At 34.8% G+C, this 13,431-nt stretch overlaps 1 protein-coding gene across 1 annotated transcript in view; it reads right to left on the reverse strand.

Moving 5' to 3' along the window:
• Positions 1 to 13,431, reverse strand: part of TTBK2 (tau tubulin kinase 2) — a 69,837-nt gene that overhangs the window by 17,970 nt on the left and 38,436 nt on the right. Inside the window, exons 7-12 of the mRNA XM_079308010.1 lie at positions 8,110 to 8,175; positions 7,435 to 7,527; positions 6,335 to 6,460; positions 3,464 to 3,621; positions 2,340 to 2,556; positions 720 to 931 (exon numbers count right to left, since the gene is read on the reverse strand). Coding sequence (XP_079164136.1) covers positions 720 to 931; positions 2,340 to 2,556; positions 3,464 to 3,621; positions 6,335 to 6,460; positions 7,435 to 7,527; positions 8,110 to 8,175 — 872 coding nt within the window. The remainder of the gene's footprint in view (positions 1 to 719; positions 932 to 2,339; positions 2,557 to 3,463; positions 3,622 to 6,334; positions 6,461 to 7,434; positions 7,528 to 8,109; positions 8,176 to 13,431) is intronic.

Raw genomic sequence — 13,431 nt, forward strand, 5'->3', positions numbered from 1 at the left:
AATTTGCTTCATCAAACAAATGCAAATTCCTAGCTCCACTATGGAGTATTTAGAAGGACTTACTACTGCCATCACCCCAGCTCTCCTCTACTGACCCCACTCAGTCTCTGCCTTTCAGTCAGATTTCACTGTGTCCTTCTCCCCTTTTTCTTTCATAGGCAAACCGAATCCATTTTCATACATTTGTCTCTTCTCTATCTTCAAATTCCATTTGAAGTTCTCTGTCTTTGACCAAGATTTTTTATGTTGGTGCAACACTTTTGGGCATAACTAAGCCTGCTGCATGCAGGTAGATTTCTAACTTCTTCACTCCACTTCCTGTAAACCTCCCTTTTCATGTCATATAGCCTAATCTCATGTCACCTCTATTGAGCACCTGATGTCAATCCTCTTATTCAGGATGAGTTGTACCGACTGTCAAGAGTATGTTGCTGAAGAAAAAGCTAATAAATACCAGAGTTAAAACCACTAGGTTTTGAAATACAAAATTCCCAGATGTGGAAGTCCAATTTCAACTGTATTCTAGCAAAAATCATTTTCTAAAGTAGCTGTCAAGTAGTGAAATCCATTAATTGAGCAATATTATAAAAAATACTTCACTGCAACTTGCATAAGCATACTCAACAGGTCCATTCCTGCTCTTCACACAGCAAAGATAATAGTATCCTAATCACATATCCTAAAAAGATCCTAGCAAAAGGATAACAAAATTTCTTTACCAGGTCTCAAGAAACTTATCAGTGTCGGGCTTAGACTCCAACGTCATACGCTTCTCCAGTTCAAAGCTGTGAATGGAACGTAACTTTCGCACCAGTGGAACATCTCTGTCTAACTGGGTGGTCTCTGAGCGAACTCGAATTGGAGAGCCCAGACTCGGGGCATTAAGCATTCCATTCCCTGGTCCATGGCTGTTTTCTTCCTCTGTAGCAGCCTGTGCAAAATGTAAAGTAAAAATGTAACTCGCTAGGAGTGGAAGAACAAGAGGAAGACAAGGTACTACACTGTAAAGATCCTCCAAGTTTTTAGAATGTCAAAAGCCAATTTATATTTGGAATGGTCCTTAAATTCACACCATAGTTAAGGTAGTTTAGATACACTCTTCAGCACACACCTATGGCAGACAAAATACTGGCAATATACTCGTTCTGGGTAAGTCTGAGAACAAGAGTATTAAAGAACCAGAAATAGAGTTACATTTCCTTTGATATTTCACATTATTTTTCTTTAATAATAGTCTGAAACCTTGCATTTGGTAGCATCCTTGGTCTGCTTTACAGTCAACTGCTCTTATTAAAGAGAAGTTAGCTTCCAGGCTAACTTTTTGATTCTCTGGAGCATATAACAATGTTATACCCTAAATCTACTAAATATTGCTGTGACTTTAAACTGTGTTTTAGCACAACTCCATTCTATCTTAATAATGACTGAACATTATTTAGAATAATAACTGAACATGACATGATTTAGAGCTGGGAAATTATGATCATCCTTAGTTTCTACAGGTGTAACAGAAAGTGCTTTTGTTTGAAATAGTGCAATCTCCTTTCTCTCTCTCTCTCTCTCTCTGGTAAAAAAACCAACCAAACAAATAAGTACATTTGAAAACAGGCACCATGCCTTGATCTTTCCCACAATACAACATTTTTTCTAGCAAATAAAGAGTGGCAGCTTCAGAACTATACAGCCCTCCTTGATAAAGAAAGTTTAGTACCAGACCTGTTTTCATGTTAAAAACACTGTTATATCAAGAAATAGGTTGCATCTGTCCTAGTATGAAATACTGTTATTGTGAGTAAGGAAAACAGGAATCAATTCTCAGAGACCCCTTTTGAAAATAAAGCAACATTATCTTCTAAAGACCAGCCAATGAACCTCTGTATCAATACAAAGGTATCATATCTTATGGAGACAAAACCACCAAGTGAATTAAATGGATCCTGTCAATCACGCTGATGATTTATCAATTGAAGAACATTAAAATCTTATTTTGTACATTTAGTATCTAGCCTCAACACATGTAAGATGCAAGAAAATTGCTTTGATTTCATCCAGTGAACAAGAATAAAGATCATGCCTGAAGAAAATGAATGAGTAAATTACGAAGAGTGTCAAATTACCAGCAAGCTATTCATCATAAAGACCTGATAAAGTGACACAAGGCCCAAAAGCCTGTCTGCTTTTTTCAGTATATAAAATGTGTTATCTCTACCATGAATAATTTTCTTAGATCATTCTGGGCAATCAGTATCAGTACAAGTGCCTTATCAATTATATCTTACGTGCACTATGAGGACAAGAAACTGTTAAAAATGGTCTTCACAATGCAAATTTCAAAGTACCTTACAGATCCCCAGTTTTATTTTGTTTCTGTTGGCATCCATTTCTTCCCAAACATCTTTTTCCTGAGGACGCTGATGTCCAGGGGATCCAGGTAGTTTCTCTGGTGATACACCAACGGGAATAACATTCTCTCCATCACTGAGCTGCTCATCAGGGAATACTTCATCTGTATTTTCCCGCAGCAAATCTCCTGGGATAGGAGTGGCATTGGCAATTCTACAAAAGTAGTTCAAAAACAAAATCAGAAAAGTAAAAATTTTTATACTCTTGTGGGTTTTCAGAAATTATTTTCTATTTTAAAGGAAAGAAACAAATAAAAACTTACAAAGAAAATCATGTTGCTGCAGAAAACTAAATACTGGAAATTATTAAATGTAAACCCCCCTATTTTCTGGCTCTCACAAATTATTTAATTCACATACATAACAAAATACGTAAATAAAAAAAAAATTCTAATGTTTTTGAAGCCACTTCTGAGAAAATTTATTAGAGATCATGTCCAGGCTCAACTTCTCTCCTGACTCTTCTGTATGTATTCTTCTATTAAAAAAAAAAGGCACCCATAAACACTTCCTACATTCATCCATAAACACCTCTTGTATTCTTCAGTCCCCTGAGTATGGGTATTATTAAACATCACATCTTGTTCAATTTACTTCATTACAGAATGTCTCAAAAAACATTAAATATTATTTCAAACACAACCAAAACCTATTTCCAAATTTCTTATAAAGATCCATTCATTTTTTAAACTTACAAGGGAATTACAGCTAGAATTTTATTCCAAGCTTACAGAAAACAATGGGTTTATTTCCAGGCACTTAAGCTCAGGACATATTATGTAGTTTCACAAAATACGATTTAGCAAAGGATGGACGAGCAAATTTACATGCAATTTCCTGGAGTACTATTTTTATTGCTGTAATTTTAGGACTGCAGTGCTGATCTTTCAGGATAGTATTAACTGGAACCCTCAAAAGGGAAATATTTCAAATGCTCCCAAACCTCCCTTCCTCTATGCATTCAAGATCCTGCAGAAAAAAACAAAATTATGGAGATAATTTTTTTCCCTTTGGTAGGAAGCCCCTCCTGGCAGCCATTGAAGAGACCACCCCATGCATACCCAATTGCAGCTGGTGTAAGACGAGTGTGCAGCTGAGGGGTGGTTGAAGTTGTTGTTGTTGTCAGAGAGCCATCAGTGCCACTCTTCTCCCAGTCAAAAGGATCGCTTTCAATAACCCCAAACGTTTTCATGCTGTTGTCAAACACAGACATGAGAAGCTGAAAATAAAGAAAAAAAGTTAATAAGATTCATTTTTGTCTAAGAGACAAAGCAATTAAGAAATACCTTCCTGTAATACAGACAACAACATTAAGTTTTTTACATGAAACACTTCTTGAGGCCACAAGACATACCAACTTCCATTTTATTAAAACGGAAAAAACATCCACCCACACCTGTGTTTTTATCAGACAGGAGAAAAAGATATACCACAGACTTTTACAAAAAGACAAATACACACACACACAGAAGCATAACTACATTGCTGCAGAATACTATGAAATGGCTCTCTCTAGTAGAAGAAAAGAATACATTTGTAACACCATGAAACCAAGGAAATGAATGAGATACAGGAAAGGATACTGATCTGCTAATTGATGTCTTTCTGTCAATAAGAACCACATACAATTTGCTTCATATAATGCTGACATTTATACTATATAAATGTCTAAATTATCAATCCTCATTTTATGCTATGAAAAAGCCTTTAGAAAACTGTCCATGACAGAAAAACAAATGGCATCCCTTTCTTCTCTCTGTGAAATAAACTTTGTCTTATTCTAGTCACTGATGGGAAGGCTGTGTCCGTATCATTCTCTTACTCTGTAACATTTCTAAGGTTTTTTTCACCTAGAAGCTAAAAATCATGGTTTTTTCCAATCCAGGATGCTGAAAATTTTTCCAAATTCTCTCTCCTCTGGCATACCCTTTGGCAACTTAAAATAGATGGGAAGTTTGGATCATTTCTCTTGTATAGAGTGGTCTCACCCATTTAATCTTTATTCTCAAGAAGCTTCTATGTGCCACATGTCCCAGCCATTTCTGTAACCCTACTGAAGCAAAGCCATAGTTCATTCTGTCCCTTATGTACTGTGTTTAATCCTTCTCTTCCTCTAAACATTAGGCAGTGTCTCTGATATAATGTTTAAGGTCATTCTCCTTTAAATCTTTTCATCGATTTCTGCTATAAGGCAAATATAAACTCTCAAATGCATAATGGTATCAGGAGGCTGGGGCAATGTGCACAAATATCTGAATAAAATAAACATCTGACATTGCCAAATCAAACATGGCTTCTTGACCTAGGTCATGAATTTTTAGACTGTAAACTCTTTGAGGCAGGGATATACATACACTCTTGTTCAGTGCCCACCCATAAATACAAAGAATACAGTAGTAGAATACACTGCAAACACAAGTTAAGAGAGACCAGAATTTAAAAGCATGTTCTCACTGCTCTGAATAAAACCACCCTGCTCTGGTCTAAAGCACATGAGCAGGACTGTGTTGTAAGGCTCAGGCTGCAACACAATTCCAAATGTTCCACAAATAGCCACGGGACTCTAAATTACTGGGCTGTCTCTATCATGGAAAAACTCTGAAATTTCTGCAATAGTACTTTCTACCACAGGAAAAGAAAACTCTAATACATCTTTATAACTAGGCACACAAAACACTGAAAAATTTTTCCTCACTTAATTGTAAACTACAGTGCCAATTTCATGGAAATTTATAATGGAAAAGGGCGGGGGGTAATCAAAGTATTTATTTTTCAGGCATGCTGAACCTTTTCTTGTATTTCTAATAAGTTGGGTTTTTGTAACATTCAAATTTTTTCACAAAATTGATTTGTTTTACAAATGTGCAGAATCATATATCAGTATATTTAGAGAAATACACTTACTAACAGGAAATCAGTTGTTCCTTGAGATTTTCAGCTCTTTCTTCAATCTTTATATATCTTAATTTCTTTGTTAATCTTACCATGCAAAGTAGAGGAGTCACTCTTATCAAAGTAACAATTCCAGAATTAGTCAGATTTATTTATTCAGTTGAATCAATTACACTTGAACATCAACAGAAAGCCATTCCTTCTGATCCCACTGATTTAGGGAGTTGAACAAAGGCACAGAGGCAGACAGATCCTGCAAATGGGAAGCTGACAGGAATGTGTGTTTCTGGGAGCCAGAAGGAAGGCACATGGACAGCTTGTCATGGTGTGCAATTAGATCACTACAACTTCTCACAGCGTGCAAGACTGAAAACTCTGAAGTCTCTCCCTCCCTGCTTTCCCTGAGAATCTCTCTGCTGATTTCCACCAACTGGAAAAAAGTTCTATCTTTATTTATTGTTTAATCATAGGTCAACACTGAGTGTGTTAAGACACATTCTACAGCTTATCCTCTTGGCACATAACACCTTACCACTGAGCAGAGGCTGCCCATTTCAGCAGGCAATACTGTCTTAAATGAAGAAAAATGACAAGTCTTCTGTGACCTCTGTAACAATACTTTCGTTTTGAAAACTCACCAAGAGTGTAGGTTGTGCTCTAGCTGTAGCTGCTGAGTTCCAGACTTTGGAAAACTGCCAGAATGACAATCACTGAGAGAACAATCTGACCAAGTAACTTATGGAGCACCTACAAAAGGCTGTGATAATAGGCTAGCTCCCTATTCCTAACAGAATACTGACTGAAAAGCAGGTGTCAATTGTTTTTAGAAACTTAACATCCTTACACTTCACAAGTGGAACAAAATAACGTTTGAACCACAGAGTTTCCATGGCACTAAATGATCATTAAATTAACTTTGTGGTGGCACAAACCATAATAACTACCAAGATTACACAGTGAAATCAAAGTTAATTGAAGATGAAACAGCATAAAATTATCTTCTTTATAAAATAGAAAGACAAAATAGTACAAGTGTTTACCTGGTAATCAGGCTTTGTGAAGTAATCCAAATTAGAAATGTGATCCAGAAAGACATTGAATTCTTGAGGAAGGTGTTTCAACATAAGTCTGTGTTCATACCTCTCTTTAATGGAACCCACTTGCTCCTAGGAGTAAGCAACACAACAAACATTGGCACACCTTCATTCTCTATTACAACATACAGAGAATGTGAATTCTCTGTTACAGCCATTCAGTACACTACTAGTCAGAGAGACAGGTCACTACATTACTCTGAATGACACTGAGAAAGGCCATTCTACACCAGAGCAAGATAGGAGATTCTGGTTTTGGCCTTGGTACACTTGCAAAATAATGTACAAACTTCAAATTCAGTATGAAAAGCCATTAAGTTTTCTACTGTGTTGTTTGTCTTGTTCGTGTTTGGATGCTGACTGATACAAAGAGATGTCACTAAACACACCAACCATTTCTAATAGTATATTTTAAAGATTTAAATGTCCTATTGCATCACATCAAGTTCAGTCACTTTTTGGTGTATATTCAGTCATGTAAGATGCTAAATCAAAACCAAAACGGAGATGCTACCTATATACCACACTGTCATCTACCAATACATAAACCATGTGAGAGAGTAACCTGGTTTCAGTATCATTTCAAAAGAAGTTACAAGAATAACAGGCTGATTAGATATTGTTTCTTTGCATACTTCACCTCTGACATATGACTAAAGGCACTACTGCATATTGCCCAATCCACTTTTGCTCACCAGCAAAAAAGAAATGCCTATTTCACAAAAAATCAAAATAGATTAGAAATTTTAAGTATGTGACAGGTGAAATAAGGCACTCAACTAATAACAGGAATAATGAAGTAAGTGGCAAATATACACTTACTTCTGCCCTTTACGGTAATTTCAATCTAGAAGTATAACTTCCTTTCTTCCTCAAACACTTAGTAAAATTTGATTGCTTTTTATACCATGACACTAGCCACAAAAGACTGGGACATGTAATGTTAAAATGAATTAATGATTCTAAGAGGAATCTTTATCACAGCATTTCTCTGGAATCCAGAAGTAAATCTCCCTTACGCTCTTTGGTTTCACCTCTAGCTTTACCTTATCTTTTATTTTTCTCCAAGGCAGTTGGCCAACTACAAATTCCACCAACATGTAGAAGAGAGACCAGAGGTCATCATGCCGACCCATTTCCTGTAAAAGGAAATATTATTTTAAAGAATATGACAAATACCTAAACAAATGGGAAGATAAGTTCTTTATTGCTCACAACTTAAATTATTATATAAAATTTAATATAGCCTATGCTGCAAAAAAAGTAAATTAAATCCAGTGGCTATTTTAGGAAGAAACATACAAGTAATTTTTCATAGAAGGCAGAGAGAAATAAAATAAACATTGAAGTGCTTTAAAATAACATCACAAATCTCTGTTTATTCAACTTTCTTTAGATTATGTTGTTAAGACCACATACTGGGCATTATGTACCTCATAAAACTCACCAGCTTCACTTTTTTAACTAATTAACTTACAATACAATTGAGCATCAAAGATAAGTATTTGAATCACTATTATTTGTGCAAGAACTATTTTATCCTCAACTAACGTAAATTACATTATCCTTTCATAAAATTCATAGCTATGAATTTCTACATAATAAATGCACAGATAAGAATAAAATAAAAAAAAAGGAAATTAACAGTAGCTGCCCTACTGACTGCTTCCAGCAGTAGCTTCCAACTATGAGATGGGTACGATCCAGATTGTGCTACTCACTCTGTTTCTGTGAGCGTTGATTGATGCGTATCGGACTGTTCCTCGAAAACCAGCAACAGCTCGTGGCTGTCAGAGAATAAAAGAGATTCTCATTGTCAGGAATAAACACTCTGACTACTTCACTTGGCATCTACAAAGTGAGTACAGAGCCACAACATATCTCATTTGGGATTTTATTTGTTTACTGTGCTTCTATAAGTTCTCAATGGAAATTCAAGTCAGCAGTAATTGGCCGACCAATAAATAGCAAAGGCTGCACAAGAGACACCAATTTAAAATATTTCTTTCTTTTCCAGTTTCTGAAAAAACAGCATTTCTTCCCTGATACTCTTGATATCTTGTGATCATAAATCAATTGAAGTTATATAATCAGAGAATGTATTTTCCCATCCTTCTTTTATTCAACTAAAAATATTACAGAAAGAATTATATAATTGATGACAGTCATAACTAGTAGATATTTCTTAAAATTTAAAAAAAAAAAATCAAACTGTGATATTATTCCTCTAAGAGAGATATCTAATCCATGTTATTCCCTTAATTAATCATTATACATAGGACTATTAAATTTGCTTTCTTTTATACAGTCTTATCTTCCCAATCAATAATTCTTTTGTTTACTCTAACAATGAATATAAGAAGCTTGAATTATCTACCTCACCTCTGACTTTTACTTAGAGAGGTATTGGCGATCTGTCTGCTCGCCCATGAGTCTTGAAATTTTTAAGATTTTTTTTTTTTAATTTGCACACACAAAGATAACCACAATACATAATTGATACCTTATTAAGATAAAACACTTCCACCTCTCTCTACATATATATATATGTATGTATAATTTTTTTCTTATCCACCAACAGATGCTATACAGAGGTATCATTTGAATAAATCAGGAGCTGTCATTATTGTCAATAAATCTAATGATTGAATCCAGCAGAATTATGCAGCAACATCTTCAAAAAAGGATTCAACAGCCCATATAATCAATGTCTGCTAGAGTACAATGAGAGCTGACCAGTGTTAATTAAGACAGAGAATATTTTTTAGGATGTTCTTAACATGAAGAGGTTATCAGATGATATTCTATAGATCTTAGACTTTGCACATCATACAGTTTAAATGGTGCCCAGAATACATTTCATGCTCAGGCAGGACAGTCAACTGTCTGTCTGCCTTATCTTTAATTTTATAAGCATATCATATTCCACACTGAATGTTACCCTGAAGTTAAACATAATATTTTAGTTGCAGAATTTTCACAGTACCATGCAATTAGAAAAAGAATAGCTCAAAATGCTTTGGAACTGCTAAATTTCAGGAAAAACCTTTTTTTTTAAAAAAGGACTTAAATCTCCTTAATAGGTCTGCAGGTTGGTAAATCATCCAACTAAGAGTTGGATTACTGCCAAGACAATCAAAATACAGATAAATCTTTAAAAATATGTAGTTTAATGAATAGTATTTTTTCAGGAGGGCATTGAGAGCTTATCTTTAAAACAGTTGAAAATACAAATTCCATAAATCTCAAGAGCATAGTTTCACAAGATAAAACCAAATGTTTGCTGTCTTTTGCCTCTGGCGTGAATGCTAAAAAGGAAGGACTATATTCAGTTTTAGTTTGTTCTGAGAATAATGGAAAATATGAAACCTAGGATGAAATACTGCTTTCATTTCTAGCAGTACAACTTCAATTTCTACTTGATAACTAGGATAGGAATGCTTCAGCTGATGCACAAACCAAGAGAAAAGACTAAGAAATGTCATATGAAAAATATATTATCCCATTCAGTTTACAAAAACAAAAAAATCTGACCTATTCCACTTCTGTTCTGGGGAAGAAATATCCATATGAGGAAATTCACTGTGTACCAATTCAAATTCTTTTGAATGTTAAAGCCACAGCCATCCTTATTTGCCCTAACATGATTTTCAATTATCTGAGAATCATCTGGATGAGAAGGAAAAAAAAAAAAAAAAAGTTTCTATCTATGAGGTTATTGTGAAGTGAATTCTGAATTCTCTATTCAGCAAGGACCTCTAAAGCCTTTCACTCTGTCTTGCCTTAAAGCATAGTTTCTATAATCTGAAGTAGAAGCATGTATCACTCTGCTATATTTCAAGATGCCATAAAATACCTTTTAGTAATGCAGTTGGTCACTATTCAATTGCAGTTTTACAATGCAACACAACAATAATAAAATAATTCTACCATGTCTCGCTTGACTTGAGTGATGCTCTGTAGGTCAAACCAAGTTTGCCCAATTCAGCACAGAACTTCCAGATTTCTGAGCATTTGCATAACTTCTGAAACTGTTTCAAAACTCTTCATGCATCCCAAATCTCATGTAGCAAAAGAAGAATACTAAATTCTTCAAATTTAAGTTAAAAAAATATTTTGAAGGTACATGCAGATGAATTAAGCGGATCCAGTGACTACAATGAATTTTTCTACTTACACTTTTCAAATGTAACATCAGTTTTCTTTGGAGGTGTTACTGCCTGGAAACACTTGGCAATGTTTTAGATAAACTACATGCAGGAAATTAGCAGTTCTTAGCAAAGTGAACTATTTCCACTAAGCACACAGCTTTGAGACTCCTAGGAGACACTATGCTTACAAACCTATGAATGTTGCTTTTTTGGAATGGTTGTGGAAGAGGCAAAACATTCCTTAGCTCAGTTCAGTGTCTGTAGATAAATGCTCTGGGTTTATTGCTTTGGGCAGCATTGGAAAGGTGACACAGAGCAAAAAAAATTAACTTATTACTGCAGTCATGGAAACTAGAAAATCAGCATGAAGAAATAAATCAATACTGGTTCTTTGCATTATATTTGAGACACACCATGGTCCCAACCAATCAGGCCATGACTGAATATTCATAAGTGTCTGAGTTTTGCACTGAGAAGCCAGCAGTGCTGCCTCTAGAGTAGGGTTCAAAAGCCATAGGGGATGGGTAGAGAATCAGCTGCCTGTGTTACCCCTATTTTCCTTTGCTAATGGTAGAATTCTCCTTTTTTATCTTTTCCCTTGAAAAAGACAATATCCTTGTTCAAATCCCAACAGAAATATGTTTCAATGATTGGAACTATACAAGTTACAGTTCTGTGAAATCTTCTTTTCATAGCTTCAATAATTCACACTCCAATCCTCCCATTTTTAAGCATATAGCCTTTGCAGTCTAATGTAATGCTTAGCACATGTTAGCACTAGTTTAGAACAAATGAAAATTTCAGGGATCACTTGAGTAAGGAAAGATCAAGCAACTGAAATACAATTGCCATTGTAATATATTACAGATCTCAATTGATTTTCACTGCATATACAATCTTCAAACCCACACTTTCAGCTCTGTCTTAAAATCCATTTCAGACACTGAGTACCTGCACTTAGACCTCCTCTCCTAGTTGTCAGTATGGCACATTACTTGGACTCAGATCTACCTAAACAAATGTTGTGATTTCCAAAAACTGACTGCAGCTGTCTGATCCTATAGTACCTAGTCCCAGCAAAAGCTGAGTAACAAGGTAAGTTAACAACTAACAATACAATTAAATTTTGCTATTGTGAGTTCCAACAGACACGTGGTGACAAATGAAAAAATTTCTCCTACTGCATGTGTTATAAAGAGCAACACCATCTCTAAGGCAGCAGTATTTGAAACACAAAACATCTGCAGTGAAAAATCACACAGGATAAGTCTGTCATGTGTATGTTTGCTGTGCCTTGTGCAATCGTTCTTCCTCTTATTCCATGAGCTAAAGCAGAGACTTCTGTAGAGGAAGGCTATCTATATGAACTAGCTATGCTCTGGCAAATAATTTTCCCACAGAGCAGAATATTGTTTTATTGTCTTATTTATCTACTTTTCTCTGAGTAAAAATTTTAGAGTTGTTCTGCACTCTGCACTGGAGAATAGAGACTCTAATTTTTTAATGTTTTGTACACATTTTTTGTTTTGTACATATATAATTTAGTATTTATAATGATAATACCATATATTAAAAAGTTACATAAATCCAGGAGTAGACTGTTTCAGTAGTAGGCTTATTTCAACTATGGATGGAAAGCAAAAGGTCTCAAGGAAGCTAATGTACCTAAATGTGCCTTCTTTCCAACTATCTTCCCAATCCCACAGGGGCAAGAGGGGGTGAGGGAAATGAGAAAGAGGCTCTGTAGTACTTGGTTGCCACCTGAGATTAAACCACAACAATAAAATAATACATTTTCCTTCTTTTAAATGATTCAAAATATTTTTTCATAACTCAGCAGAGAATTTAGCCCATAGCTTAGAAAGAACTGGAAACCAGAGCTTCCTGTTTGATTTTTGTTTGCTTCTATTTTCATCAGAAAACAAATTTTACTGGACCAAACCATCTGTCTTTCCACCACAATAGCTTTTAATTTCAAACAAATAGGACAGCTCTCAAAGACTTTCAGTTCCTCCAAATTTAATGAAAATTGGTGATTAAAGACAGAACCCAAATTAGTACACTGACACAGAGACAGATAGTTAAAATTCAATTAAAATGGCTCATATCCATCTTAAAAGACACCAATCAGCTGGTCAACCAGCATTAATTTTAGATGGCATATAAATAGAAACCTAGTCCCAAAAGTGGAACTAGGTACTAGGTCAGAAAGGTAAGCTGTAATATGAAGCTGAAAATACTAAGAAATCTGGAGGGCATAAAGGAAGCAGTAAACAAAACAGTAGAAAAACTGTAATTTTCACCATTCCTAGAATAATTTCTTTCAAAAATAAGATCAAATACCACTAGAAAAATTACTGCTTTTCTTTTCTTTTTTATAAGGCCCATTTCCCTGAGCATCTATTAGCTCTATACAAAATAAAAGAACTGCTAAATCAGAATACAGAGCAGCTCTAGGCACCTTTCAGAATGTCTAATTTAAAGTTCTAAGTTAAATAATGTAATGATTGTTTAGATATGATACCATCTATATGATACCATATAACCAGTGTTCTGCACACAACATGAAAGGAGATAAAAATAATATACTCTAAGAAAGTAGTCTATCCTCATCACAATTTATATCTTAGCTATTAATCAAACTGTTCCTTCATGTAAGTTATCATCTATTTAGTTTTATTTTTCACACCAAAACCACAAACTCCAGGTCATAAAGAATCTTCCTCTCAAATGTAACCACACATGATTTTCTTTTTTATCTAATTATTTAATTCTAAGATTATTCCACTGAGATGTTACAATAAGTCACACTGCATGAAATTCATATATCCATTCTACTTTTGTCACCAAGTCAATTGATAATGGCCTTCTTTTCATCTTTTGTATTAATTC

The sequence above is a fragment of the Erithacus rubecula genome (assembly GCF_903797595.1).
Source record: "Erithacus rubecula genome assembly, chromosome: 6".
In the NCBI taxonomy this organism is placed as follows: domain Eukaryota; kingdom Metazoa; phylum Chordata; class Aves; order Passeriformes; family Muscicapidae; genus Erithacus; species Erithacus rubecula.